Raw genomic sequence first — 14,963 nt, forward strand, 5'->3', positions numbered from 1 at the left:
TTGTAGATAATTTATATTTTATTCATACGGTAACATTTGGTTACCGTCAATTTTAGATTTACATATTTCAAATAATTACTGAATGGATGAAAGGCGTGTAAACTCATTAAATAAAATTCCCAAATAAATAGCTAATATAAACAAGTAATTGCAATGCATAATTACTGTTCTAACTGGACTTAATTTAGAAAATAAATAAATAAATAAATAAATAAATAAATAAACATGCATTAAACAATAACTCCAGTAATTGATCTATACTACAAAAAAAGTGGAACAAATTAAAAATATCACAGTGCCAGTACTAACCATTATTAAAATAATGCCAATTACAATCTAGCTGATGTACTAGCTGTCCAGCTGATTTTCAACTACATTCTGCTGTAAAGTTGCTCCTGATTAAACTGGGGATTCAAGTGAAAGCTTGTTTAAGTGGGACAATCTTTAAAGACTGCTATGGCTTCAGCTCCCTGCTGCCCCCTGCTGCCTGATTAGGTCACTAATACCCATATTCTCCACAATAATCACACTTCCTATAATTACATGTGTTTCATATTTGCTTTTCCTATTACATTACATTTAACTTGTTATTCCACGTGCCTTGTCGATATTCAGCGTGTTTAATAAGGGCATGTCGAAAATCAAAGTCAACTTCAGTAGTACTTTAATGTATTCCATTCATAAGTAGGGTTAGTAGACATCCCCGGGAAACTAAGATTGTCCCAGTTTTCAGCCTTCATATTTTGACCCAGTGAGAAACAATAAAATTGTTAAATTGTCTCGGTTTTGCTGTTTTGTATTCACAGTTTTTTAGAAGCACAAATCTGTAGCAGTGTGCTCAGCAAGTTGACAACACAGTAATATATTGTAACACTGAGCAAAAATAAGGAGCAGACAACTGCAGCAAGATCTTGTTCGCTAAGCAGCACACTTAATTAAACAAGATCAGCACACAACAACACAGCCCAAAGAAACATAAAGGACAAACAAACAGGACAGTCAACAAATCCTTTTGCAGTGAAAATGCCTGGGTTGTTACACAGCTCCCCCCTTAGTTCATCATCCTTGAGGGACTGACAAAGTCTAGAAAATGACCCGGGAGTTTGCGCTGTCGTCTGGGCCGCTGTCTCCTTGATGGTCCGGGGGTCTCAGCTACTGCAGGTGGTGTACTGCTGTCAGGGGCAAGTGGTGGGGGACTCCCCGGCAAGGGGGATTCAGGAACGGGGCTGAGGAAGGGGGTCGTTGGGCAAAGGAGCGTCATGGGCAGGGGAAGGTGGATGTATGGTATGGAGGGGTCAGGTACCACCGGGTCAGGCCTTGACGAATCCTGTCCTCTGTAGGGGGCAAGTCGATCCCTGTGGAGAACCACCCGGCATCCTCTGGACCCGGTACACCACCTCTCCGATGCATTCCAGGACCCAGCATGGTCCAAGCCAGTGGATGTTGAGCTTCGAGCAACGGCCCCGCTTACTCTTGGGACTGTAGACCCAGACAAGCTCTCCACTCTCCAAGTGCTGCCCCCAGGCCCGGATGTCATAATTGCGCTTCTACCATGAGCCCGCAGTCTCCAACTGGTTCCGGGCAAAGGAACAATAGGTGTGTCCTGCAGCCGGCCGAACACCATCCTTCTGGTGACTTCTGGTGGTGTTGGCTAGTTGAACGGCCAAGGTGCAATTGAACCGCTCAACCAGGCCATCACTTTGCGGTTGAAGAGGGGTGGTCCTGGTTTTGTGGATCCTCAAGCACATCTCCGCGAAGACCCGGGACTCGAAGTTCCGTCCCTGGTCGGAGTGGAGCTCCTGATGGACCCCGAACCGGCTAAAGAATCCCTCCAGCAGTGCTTCAGCGATGGTCTCCGCCTCCTGATTTGGCAAGGTGTACACTTCTGGTCACTTGGTAAAGTAGTCCATCACTACCAAGACAAACCGATTCCGCTTCTCGGATCGCGGAAACGACTCCAAGACGTCAACTCCGACTCACTCCATGGGTCCTCCAACTGGAAACTGCTGGAGGGAGCTGTGCGACCGGTCCGTGGGTCCTTTACGAGTGGTGCAGTCATCACAGCACCGACAGAAATCCTCCACATCTCGCCGGTACTGTCCCCAGTAGAAGCTCTATCGAAGCTGTCGCAGGGTCTTTATTACGTCAAAGTGGCTGGTGGAGTGCCATGGTGTGCCTTCAGCACCTCTGTCCTCAAGGTGCATGTGACCACCACCTGCCACCTCATTTCCCTGGTTGCTGGATCTCTCCACTGTCTCTGTAGGACCACATCCCTCACACTCAGGCTGGTCCATTGTGCCCACAGCCCTCTTGTGGCGGCCAACTCCAGGGCCACCTCTTCCCATAGGGGCCTGCGCTGTTCCGCTAGCCACTGCATCACCGGTCTCATTTTGCAGTCCTCCTCCTGGCTCTGCCTCCAGCCGGCCACATCCACCAGCACCCGCTCCCTGTACTGCACCTCGCCGATCTGTTTCGCCTCCAGATAAAAAATTAGGAGCAGGCTACCGCAGCAAGATCTTGTTTGCTAAGCAGGACACTTTATTCAGCAAACCACAACACAGCCCACAGCAACGTGCAAGCTGCCCCTTTATACCTTTATACAGAAAAACCCTGTGAAAACATGTAACATTTAGACATAACCAGACATACAATGTAGAAATAACAAGACACAACAACATGATTGGACAACATTCACAAGCTCACTGGGGTCACGACTCGATCACACTCCCCCCCCCCCCCCCCACCCCACCCCACCCCACCCCACCCCACCCCACAGGTGCACCTGCTCACATGCACAGGCACTCAGGACATAGACAAAACAAGGAGCAACGACACAAAACGAAACAACACATAACAACACAGATCGCTACAGTATTAGACAAAAATAAAGCTAAGAAATGTATGGATTATTTGTTTAATAATTCTGATTATGTGTTCAATAATTAATATTCTGTTTAACTTCCTGGACCATGGCTACTTTTTATGATTGATATATACTATTTTAACTGCATCAGAGTTGCTGCAGCTTAAATGAATTGAAGAAAAACAAATGTCCTGATTTTTCGCTCTGGATATCTGGTAACCCTATTTATAAGATATGTGAGTCCAGTATCTTCAGTAATTGATGGTTGGCTTGAACATTTCAGGAAATAATCCATAGCTCTGTGGGATAACCATATATAATTGATATTACTTGATAAGCACAGAAGAAGGTACAATCTGAAACGTTTCTTTTAAGTTTTGATTGAGCATTTTGAAGTTATGGATGATTTGTTACATTCAAACTTGTCTCAAACCTACCAGGCCCTAAGGCGAGAGGATATCAGACAAAAGACTATTGGTAGTTACAACAGCAGAGATGAGGGAGGCGGTGGCTTGCGAAGCACCACTAAAGAAGGCATAAGTCACAACTTGACTTTCTATAATATTTTGATTCAGTGTTAGAAGTTATGGAGGAGCTACCATGACTGCAAGGAAAAAGTAATCTTTGGTTACCATCAATTTCAAATTTAAAATGAACTTTTAAACCCATGTCGAGTAATTAATTATCAAGTAAATAAAAGGCATGTAAACTCATTAAATAAAATTGTCAAATAAAAAGCATTTCTAAACAAGTAATTACAGTAAATAATGCGTTTTTGTTATAATGATTTTTTAAAATATGTACTAGCTGTCCAGCTGATCTTCAACTCCATTCTGCTACCACATGCATTATGTATATTTCACATGCTTAATAAGGGCAAGTGGAAAACCAAAGTTAACTTCACCGGCACTTGAATATTCTCCATTTATGATAGGTGAGTATCTTCAGTATACTTTATTCTGTCAAGAATAGTCGGTTGACGCTACTGTTGGACTGAAAGTGAAAATTACCTACAATTGGGATATATTTGATGACATACAAACAAATAGGGATATAACAAAGGTGGTGTATCAGTCAACATGCCAGTGGATTGCAAAGACAATTAGCATGCACAAAATGTAATCTATGGAATTGCTAATAAAGTATGCAAGACAGCACAGCTTGTTTGACACTAAAAAGTTTTTCATGCAGGGGGAAGTTGCCTGAAATGTTTTCATTAGCCTAAAATTTTCAGATGTTTCCTAAAATATGTACCTGCTCTTTCGATTCTTATGAGCTTACCCCTGTGGCACCTCAGATTTAACAATGGCTATTTATTAGAAACCTAGGGGAATTGAAATAGGTTGTCTCTTCATGGGAAAGACATTTCCAAATTGGAAAGCCCTTAGTTCTAAACATACCATACTACTGTTTTTTTTTTAACAGAAGAAATGTCAAGGTCAGAGGGCTGAGTACGTTCCCAGACCTTCAGACCCAAAGGACAAGAATGCTGGGAGCAGCCGATCCAAAAAATCTGCAAAGAACAAGAAATCTAGTGGAAAGAAGAAATCTGGAAAAAAAAGTACAGAGTGGCCCCAACAGTAAAGCATTTCAAAACAATGTAACGTAATTAGTATAATAATCAGTGGTGAAAGAATCTGTTGAAGTATTCTTATGTTATACATCTGGTTTTGCAGACCCTAATTCTGGAGTACCTCTCCTTTGGTAAAATTAGGTAGTCCAACTTTAGAGCTAATTGTAGTCTGTGAAACCAACCAATAGTGTCCTATTACTATTTGTTTGGCAAAATTACAGCTGAAGCAACTCGAGTTCAATAAAACTAAGGGGGAAAAAATCAGCTTCTGTCTTTGTGAAAGGGTTTTAACACACTGGTATATGAAAAAACAAAACAACGACAAAAAAAACTATGTGGCTGATGTATGGATACGTGCAAAGTGATTTGAGACTGCAAAACACCCATATTGCTGCCAAAAAATGATTTTAGCTGGCGTAAAGTGGGACTTCAGCAGCAACTAAAAATGTGACTAATTGAAGAATGTTTTTCACCTGGCGTTCTGTACCCGCTATCAAATTAGCACTTTGCCATCATGAATACATTTAAATGATATTGAAATGCATTCAAATGAAAAAAAAAAAATGGAACCAGGTGTGGATCTGGAATACTAAGCTGGGGCAATTTCTGACCCTCCAGAAACTTTGCACCACTGCTGACAAGGTGCAAACCATTGTAGACACGAGTAGCTAAGAGCTGTATAAAACCACACACCTTCAGAGACCTTTCATTGGCCTCAAGATGGCTGATGTGGTACACTTCCTGATGCGGCGACACTTGGCTCTTGTTGAGGACACAGGAAAAACTTCAGAGGAGAAGGGCAAGACGGAGAAGACCCTGCATATTCAAACCCAGGGTCACTGTTTGGGATGGACTGTCCTCTCCACTTACGTCTCCAGCGGTGTCAGCTGTGATGTGGATGGCAGCCTTTCTGCTGTTCCTGCTGCATTGCAAGTTTCGCTTTTGTTCGACACCACAGGTACCGCCACCTTTTCATCACCTGGTTTACTGTCCTCCTGATAACACCGACAGCATTGACTTTCTCCACTGTAGAGGACCATATGGCCTCTTTGGTAGCATAACTGATGTTGGCTGAGGCTTTTCCAAATAACTAAATTTCATGTTGAGTGACCTTGGCCGTAAAGACTCTCAGCTCTTCCTCGGAAAACATTTTTGTTTTCCGCGTGCCAAGAGGACTTTGTTGCCCTGCCTCTGACATATTTTTTTGTTTGGTTTGATTTTCGTGCTCCACAAATCTCATACAGCGCCTACTGCTCTCTGCACTCCTAACTCACCTCACCTCTGGGCTGCAAGTGTGGCTGCTAAATAGCCCAATGCACAGTCAGCGCTCATTGCGACCCTCATTATCATGATTGCAGCTCATTATATGTGTGTGTTGAGTAATTTACATTGCACTTAAGCTTACATAGGCCGCAGTGCAAAATAATTGCTTAGCCGTAAGGCAATTTTGATTTTGCAGTCGCAATTGTTTGCACTGCGCCTATCCTTACATCAGCCCCTATGTGCCTATTTAAATCTTTAACGCATTACCAGTCATTGATCAGAGTATCATGCTTTCATAATGTGGTTCTACCAGCATGAAATGGTAACAACTTACAAACAGGCATAGCTTTGGGATCTCATGCAAAACTGTTTTTAAACTGTCATTAAACTGCCCCCCCCCCCCGATTCTACATTTTACTTAAACTTGATTTTAAATATTCTGTAAAAATACTGTATCCCAATTGAATGACGTGACGTCCCAATTAAACGACACACATAGCATTGGGAAGAACCATCTTCCAGAGTTCTGTCCCATTTAAGCAGAAATTCAGGTTATCAGTGTCCCGGTTAAGTGGCGCCAACTGTAATGCTTATTGATAGCACATCTATTTTCTTTTAAAGTTGGTGCAAAAGAATAACTCAGAAAACAGAATTAAAATGGAATTGTAACATTGAAACATTTAATTCACTACAGCCATTTTTTTTTTCGAATTTAAAAACTACAAGTTGTATAGCCTAAATTAAACACCACAGCAGTCTGAAAATGTACAATTTATATTTTTATTAAATGAGTTACTTAGGTTTATCTTACAGAATGTAAGCAGCCACTTACCAAGAAATGTTACAAATCAAAAAAAGTCTACAATTGCAGTAAGGATGAGCAACGACCACCAAGCATTTTATATTATCCATTAGACAAGTATCTATGCGCAGCAGTAAATGCACCAAGCATGAAGTAAGAAGTTAGAAATAACCTTTTGCTTAATTAAAACTAAAAAAACTTTATATCAATGAATAGTTTAAACCTACATTCCCGTGTAGTGACAAGGATCTTGCCAACAGGTTTCAGTAAAGATTTTTTTAGAAGGAAATATAAAAGCTATAAATGATATTTTACATATAAAAGAGTGTTCAGGATTTTTACATTTCAGTTAGTCTTTGCCTCTTATGTGGCAGGGATCTGTGGTAGGCCAAACTCATCCACCAGGACACCCTCCTGCAAAATACAAAAATGCAAAGTTAGTTAATGAAATGTAATCTACCAATGACATGATTTACATTCACTGAATCAGATGGTTAACAGATGACAGCAGCATCACTCAAAGCACTGTCCTGACAAACAGATTGCAGGCTTGGAAGTACAAGCTGGCACAAATCAAGCTTCCCCACACTGCTCTGCACATCCATCTTACAGGGGTTGGGGGATAGTTTACCTCCTATGACTATCCTAAACTTACATGATTGTGTAAATGCTAACAAAAATATGATCCTGAAAACCATCTTATATAGACAACTGTCTGCTAGAAGCACTCTTAGCATTAGTCAGGAAGCAAAAGCCCTGCCACAACATTGAAATTGTACCCTGTTTGTTTTTGTGTCGCTGGGAACCCCCTCAGGAATGGCAGGTACAGATGATGCATCGTCCAAGTATGAAGTGTCCTCATCGAGTAACAACTCATCGCCCAGGGCATCCAGTTCTGAATAAAAGAAAACTAAATATTAACCATGGTCACATCACTTGACAATTTGTTTAATTTTATTTTATGTATAAATGTATTTGATGTGGAAATAAAAAAAATAAAAAAAACTGCGGGGGGGAGGGGGGGGGCAACAACCCACAACAAAAACAAAAATAAATGCAATTAGCCCCAGCAGGGGATAAAATCCCTGGCACCGGGAATATAGTGGAGGTTCATGTATGAATGTCACACTTTATATTCTTCCATATATCTGGAAAACCACATATCCAATTGTGATGGCATATCCAACTTGGCATTAACATTATTTAGCATTCATTCTACACAGCATTAGAATCTAGGGATAGGTAGAATGTCTAAAGTCAGTCCCAGACCTACAAATGCAATTTTTTTTTTTTTCATTTTTTATCTATGGCAAGTAATTTTAACATTCAATCATGCATTTCTGATATCAACAATTCAATTTTTCACATCAATAATTTTGTCCCATTTATTATATCAAATAGAATTCTTGATATTAAAAATAGTACCTTTTAAGTTGATATCAGAAATCCAATTTTTGATATCAACAATTCTATTTCTGACATCAAAATAAAAAGGTCTGTTTGACATCAAGAATTTTATTTTTGATATAAAAAAATAATATTGAGAACTGTCGATATAAAAAATGATATTACTGATATCAACAAAACATTACTGCCATCAGTAAAATCATTGTTTTTAACAGAAATTGAGGATTAAATGTTAAAACGGCTTGCCATGTTCATCAGTCGATCCAGCAGCAGGATTATAATTTTTTTTTCTTTTTTTTTTTTTTTTTTTTTTTTTTTAACTCTAAACGTAGGCTGAGCCTGTAGTGCCGACCTGCTTCCAGATCATCCTCATCGATTTCTGGTGTTCCGTAACTGCGGCTCAGGGCCTCCTGGACTTCATTTGCGTCCTCCATCATGTCTTCAAGCTGGTCTTGCAGATCCTTTGAGAATAAAGCAATTATTAAAAGGGTACCCTCAAATCTATCAATTTGATGATAATCCCAAGAACTACAAAGCCTAACTCATTTATTAGATTATACACAATGTATTTAGGCTAAAAAAAAAAAAAAAAAAAAAAAAATGATACCACAAAAGCATAGCATTTAATAATTGTTGCATATTCAAACATCTTTTTTTTCTTCTTTTTTTTAAATTTTTTTTACCAATTATATTTTTGAATATATCTTTAAAATTCAAAGACAGAGCGACTGGGTGAACCGTACTGTTCCAAATTACGGCATGTTGCAAATCAGGATAATAAATAGGGGCTTGGCTACACACTGTGACTGTGTGTGTGTGTGTGTGTGTGTGTGTGTGTGTAAAGACAAACAGATTGAACTGTACTGTACATATATCCAGTTTCTCCATCAGTGACATATGGTACTTCGAAGGAATGCAGTTTAACCTAACAGATAAGCTGGGTGAAGTGTCATAATTCACCTTCTTCAAGAGTAATGCACTTTATTATGACATCGCTTAGAGAAGCAAGACCAGAACTCATTGTTACTTCCACAGCAGAAGTCTCATTAGACAACTGCCCATGCCGAGATCACAAAAGACAAACTGCAAATTATAATTCTAAGAAAACTAAGAGTAGGAAAGGGGATTTGGGATATCCTGAGCCACGCAATTTTAGGTCTGAAACAAGTTTTGCTAAAAACTCCTGACAAAACTGCACTTGCATATAACTGTTGTGTAAAAAAAAAAAATACCCAATCCTACTGTCTCTCTATTTACTACCTAAAAAGTATATTATACTAAAACAGAGATTAAGGGGAAATGAAAACACAAGGGAATAAGATTTTAGGAAGGCGATATTGCTACAAGTTACCTCAATTTGATCAATCTTCACTTGCTTGTAAGCTTTCTTCATTTCCTTGGCACCAATTTTCATAGCATCCACCTAAAAAGAACAATGTATTGGTGAGTTAATGTAGGAGCAATCCCATGCACACTGAATGATACAAAAAAGCCTTTGTAATTCTTACTGTTGTCTTTGTGTCCTTAAGAGACTGGATTGTATAGTTGGCCTGTTCCATGTTGAATGACTGCTGCGTTAAGTTGTCTCTCTGCTGCTCGTACCTTATAATAGAAAAATATCAATTCATTTCAAAAATCAATCTGGGTCCTTAATTTTAAGTGACGTGGTGTGCAGGTTGAGTCATAGTCAAGGGAACACAGGTTTGCATCCTGACTGTGTGAAGTTATTATTATTATTATTATTATTTATTTCTTAGCTGACGCCCTTATCCAGGGCGACTTACAATTGTTACAAGGTATCACATTATTTTTACATACAATTACCCATTTATACAGTTGGGTTTTTACTGGAGCAATCTAGGTAAAGTACCTTGCTCAAGGGTACAGCAGCAGTGTCCCCACTAGGGATTGAACCCACAACCCTCCGGTCAAGAGCCCAGAGCCCTAACCACTACTCCACAATGCTGCCGGTTGCTGGTCTTCGCTGCAGCTTCAACAGGGAGCATTGCTCTGGCTCTGGTGCTCCCACTGGGTAGGGAGGCAAAATCAACAGGAACCATTTCTCCTCGTCGCTGCTACGACAGACCCTACTGGCCAGGCACCCGGTGAGCTCCAGTGGACACCAGCAGGGTTGGCCTTTGTGCTCCAGATGTTGGTTTTCACAAATTCCCCTTTTAATAACTTAAGCGGTGGAGGTATGTAATTCTGCCACTGTTTAGATCAATTGAATATACATCCCTGAGCAGCTAGAAATAACATACATATTTCTGGGTTATTTTAACTAATAGTGTTGTGTATTTCACACACCGAAGATTAGCTGTTTACAGTAGAGTACACTCTAGTGTGTACAGGATTCCATTGGTTAGACCCTCCCCATTAGGAAACAACAAGTACTTACATTCTTTTTTGCTTCAGGACCCTCAAAGCTTTCTGTTTAACCATGTTCTGTTAAGTAGTAAAAATACATTTCAGTGGTTTATTAAAGAGGCATAGAGTGCCAGTCGAAAATATTTTGACAGATGCTTTTGTAGAGCATAACATTACTTTGGGGTTTCAAAAACCATGTTTAAAAATCAACAACATATGTACAGTACAGTATTTCTAACAAAATATGAATTGATTTTATTATTCTCTAGTCCAGCGGTGCATACATATTGAAATATTATAGGGGTATGTATATCCTAATAATTACTTGGATAAAAAGAAAATCTTAGAATAAAGCTGTGTAGCAAAAAAGAATAAGGAATATAAAAAAATAGCACCAATCTTGGATTACTTTACCTAATGTAACATTGGGTAGTGCAAGATTATTGCTAATCAGTGTCTGGAAAAACAAGTTGAAAATATACTGTCTCTACCCGAGAAACTTAAAATTCACATGACCTTAATGTCAGTCATATTAGGTCAGATGTTACTGTCACCAACACATGCAGTGTTTATATGACGTCTGTAGCTCAAATGGTCTCTGAGATATGAGGCTTTGGCAGTGCGGCAGCATCCGTGTGAAATTACTGTCAAAAAGAATGGTTCACTTTCCTTGTACAATACTTTTACTAGATAGTAGTTCAAGTCGTGGAGATGGGGCGGGGGTTGACAAGTACATATAAACTCCTCACAGATTATCAAATTCACCTTCTCAAACACTGCAAGTTTAGTTTTATCTTTTAATGATTCAAAACAATAACTGACAATCAGAAATATTAATTGTTTTTTGGTGTAAAATCTTAATCAAGAAGTCATTGACTTGAAAAAGAAAAAACAATGAAAGTGGTAACAGTGGTAAATAAAGATTCAACTCTAACTTCAAACACTGGAATAATCTTATTAAACATTATAATGGCAAGAAGTAGGAGCCATCCTGTAACCTAGCCATATTTTTAAATAAAATACAAAAATCACTCAAATGAAACAACACTCTAGTGGGGACAACTTTTCCAAAAGCACACAAATTCTTACTTTTGAAGGCCCCTCCCTCATTTTCTTCATTTGATCCTTATACTTAACAAGCTCTGTGTCAAGTCTGGAAATCTTCTTATCAATAGACTCTGCTCTTCCATCCACCTAATAACAAGACAAAAAAAGACAAAAAAATAAGCTTGTTGAACTGGGTATGAAGACATACATCATATATAGGAACACATAAAACTCAATTGTATTCCTTAAAATAAGTACTAAAAGCATGATACAGAATCTACAATGCTTTATATTCAGGTATGTCTGAGACCCACATGACAGTAACAAATCTATACACTCTTCATATGTATTTAGGCTGTGGTAAGATATATTCTGTAATGAAGCTAGTTTGTGCCCCATCAGTAAATTGCCTGTCCGCTTTTTAATTTGGGGATTTGGAGATATGGAGGTTAAAAACAAACAGCGGTTTGTTCTCCAACAGTAAACAGAAGCAATAGGCCTGTTTACATGAGATCCAGGAAGTGATGTAATCAACCTGGGTGATATTCATGCAGCTTGGGTTGGGCTCTGTTACTCTGACCTGGAGTAATAATACAAGTGTTTCAGTGAAGGGCGGAGGAGGGAAAATCTAGCACTATGTGTTTGAATGACTGATGGGTTTTTAAATGGGTTCGTCTGACTTAAACATGGAAGGTGCAACAACAACCACATTGAGAGATCTTGACTTTGACCTCCTATAAAACAGGGCTGTCTTGGAAGATTTTATCAATACTACAGGTGCCTCCAAATCTTTTAACACAATTCTTGCAAATTATATTTAGAAATCACCCTTCAGATAAAGTTGTGCTGATCAGATTTTATTTTTTTTGGCACTGTAGAGTTAATAATTTTGTATCTTACAGTAGACTAACACCTTTGTGAATGAGACCCAATGTGCCTTAAACAGGTCAGAGAAGCAGTACTTGCATTCATATACTGTACTTCCTGTCTCTCTTCAAGTATGAATGCTTATTATCAGAATTACCAGAATTACAGGTAAACTGCACCCACATCACAAGTGGGAGGGATACATGTAACTGATGGCTGACGTCATTAAAATGAAATACACTCAAATGAAACATTGTGAATCCTAACAAAAGTAATTGCAAGGTGGTGTGACTTTTTTTCCACTTTTAATATAAAATAACATATCAATTCATATATAAACATTTTTTTTTTTTAAAAAACAATAAACAAAAAAAACAAACAAATAAAAAACCCACCCCAACAGTGCTAGCTGTTCATTGTTATCACAGAGATAATGATATATATACATATATATATACACACATATATATATATATATATATATATATATATATATATATATATTATATTTTAGCTCAAAGAGCCAGCTGCCCAACGTTTCGATATGTTGTACATATCTTTCTCAAGGGAGCCTGTGTTTGAATCCAAACATTGGAGGTATTTATAGGTTTTTGACGGCATGACAACTACTTGTTATTGTTTACATTCAAATTCATGATTTATTCTTACATGATGTAATGGTGTTCTATATATTGTGACATCATTTTTACTTCTATCTTTGAATCTGTATTAATTCTAATTAACACTACTTTATATAAACTTATATTTTTATTATATCATGCAATGCTGGCTCCGAGGATCAGTCTAGATTTGGCCTCCCCAGCGCATCAGCATGCACAACTTTTGAATGAATTTTGTTTATTTATTTAAATGTTATATATTTATTGAAGTTAATTAGTTCATTCTTTTCTGTTGAGTCCCGCTGGCATAATCGTGTTCAGTCTATTTATCCATTTACTTTCTTTTATTCTTCTATATGTCGCATTGTCTAATTTGAGCTGTTCTAATACTACAAACTTTACATCATTTATGTCATGTCCCTGACTGGTGAAGTGCTGTACTATTGGTTCATTCATTTTTTTTTATTTCTAATTAATGAAAGGTGGTTCTGAATTCTTTTATATAAAGTAGTTCCAGTCTCTCCAACATATTTGATTTCATCACATTTTTCACAGGCTATTCCATAAACAACATTGCTATTTTTACAGTAGGTATTAGTTTTTAGTGGATATGTGGTGTTCTTATGTTTAATTATATTTTTACGTTTGTCTATGTATTTACACACTTTACATCTACTAGTGCATATGTTCGTAGAACCTATTTTGTCAATTATTCTTTTATGTTTACTGTGAACTAAAATATCACCTAAATTAGCTTCTCTTTTGAATGCTACAACTGGGGCCTTAAGAAATACTTTTTTTAATTGTTCTATACACACTGTATATTGTAACATTAATGTCCCGAGTCTGAGTGTTAAACTAGTGACTTGAATGCGCTTAGTCATAGTATCCATACAATACAAAAATGTAATGTGTCTTTTGTTTGTGTTATGTTCACGAAAGAAAATCTTCCTGTTAATAACAGTTAACAGGAAGAAGCCTGCGATACAGACTACCACGGAGACAGTTAAACACATTAAATAAAATGCAATATGTTTGTTTATTTCAATACTATACAACAAGGCACATACATATGATCAAATCAAACAAAAAAAGTGTCACAGTCATAAGACACGGGGCAGGGACGATAAAGTGGCCATATGTTAATGAGTGCCAACCAGAAACAAAACAGATCTAAGCACAAAGAATGCATTTTATTGTACTTACGTTCCCGATACAGTCCGTCAGATTCGGTGGAGGACCTTTCGGTTTTCCCCGTCCAAAAAGCCGGTTCATTTTTTCACAGGAAACTTCTGACAATGAATAAAAAATAGAAAAAATTATAAAGAAACAATAAACAGACACTACTCCTCTAAACAAGGAAATATTTCAACTGGAAAAACAAACCGGAAACTCTGTCTGACGTCGCAAAAAATGAAGCCTCCGTGTAATCCTCCAACACGTGTTGGGGATAAGCATCACATGATTAAAAAAAAAAAAAAAAAAGTTTTCCTCGTATTTTCTAGCCAGCGGCCTTTCAGACATATTTAACTCATGCTGACGAGTTGTTAGAAATGGTTCAAAATATAGAAACTGAATTAAACCAGCATTAAAAAATATATATTACAACGTTTTTTTTTTTTTTTATCCAGTGTCAACACTGTTTGTGTTATGTTCAGCACTGAACTAAGAGATGGTAATTTGCTGTCAGTTTATAAAATGCTGGCTTTCATCTGTTGCAAGGAAAAAACAAGTTATTTTATCTTTTTACTTGAAATTCCTATTCATTGCTTTCAACAGCCCTAATAACACCTGCAGTAAACAATATATGCACCTTTGCAGTTGTTCATTTGGTAAAGTGTTATATACTTTACCCTGAAACATGGGATATAAATTTGTATTTATTTATTTTTAATAAAATATGTTATTGTTTTTTAAATGTAATCTTTATACAGAAACTAAATTCCTCTGTTCATTATTATACAAAAAACATTTCTATAATGCATTTTTACATTATATCTGCCTTGTAAATACTGTAAGGCCTTATCTCACTGATTAAATAATGTTGACATTCCCTTATTAAGTGTTACTGACAGCTACAAGTAAATGTCACTACTCTCGATCCTTTTATGAATTCAATGTTTAATGTGTCAATTATAACTGATCGTTTGTTTA

At 37.8% G+C, this 14,963-nt stretch overlaps 1 protein-coding gene across 1 annotated transcript; it reads right to left on the reverse strand.

The window, feature by feature from the left end:
- Positions 1-6,465: 6,465 nt before the first annotated feature.
- LOC117435685 (charged multivesicular body protein 5-like) lies at positions 6,466-14,220 on the reverse strand. The gene is made up of 8 exons (XM_034059039.3): positions 14,016-14,220; positions 11,365-11,469; positions 10,307-10,353; positions 9,417-9,510; positions 9,260-9,331; positions 8,261-8,369; positions 7,281-7,396; positions 6,466-6,915 (listed from the first exon to the last, which is right to left on the reverse strand). The coding sequence occupies exons 1-8, from the start codon at positions 14,082-14,084 to the stop codon at positions 6,865-6,867; spliced, it is 663 nt and encodes a 220-aa protein (XP_033914930.1). The 5' UTR covers positions 14,085-14,220; the 3' UTR covers positions 6,466-6,864.
- Positions 14,221-14,963: the final 743 nt, after the last annotated feature.

This window comes from Acipenser ruthenus, chromosome 3 (genome assembly GCF_902713425.1).
Source record: "Acipenser ruthenus chromosome 3, fAciRut3.2 maternal haplotype, whole genome shotgun sequence".
Lineage (NCBI taxonomy): Eukaryota > Metazoa > Chordata > Actinopteri > Acipenseriformes > Acipenseridae > Acipenser > Acipenser ruthenus.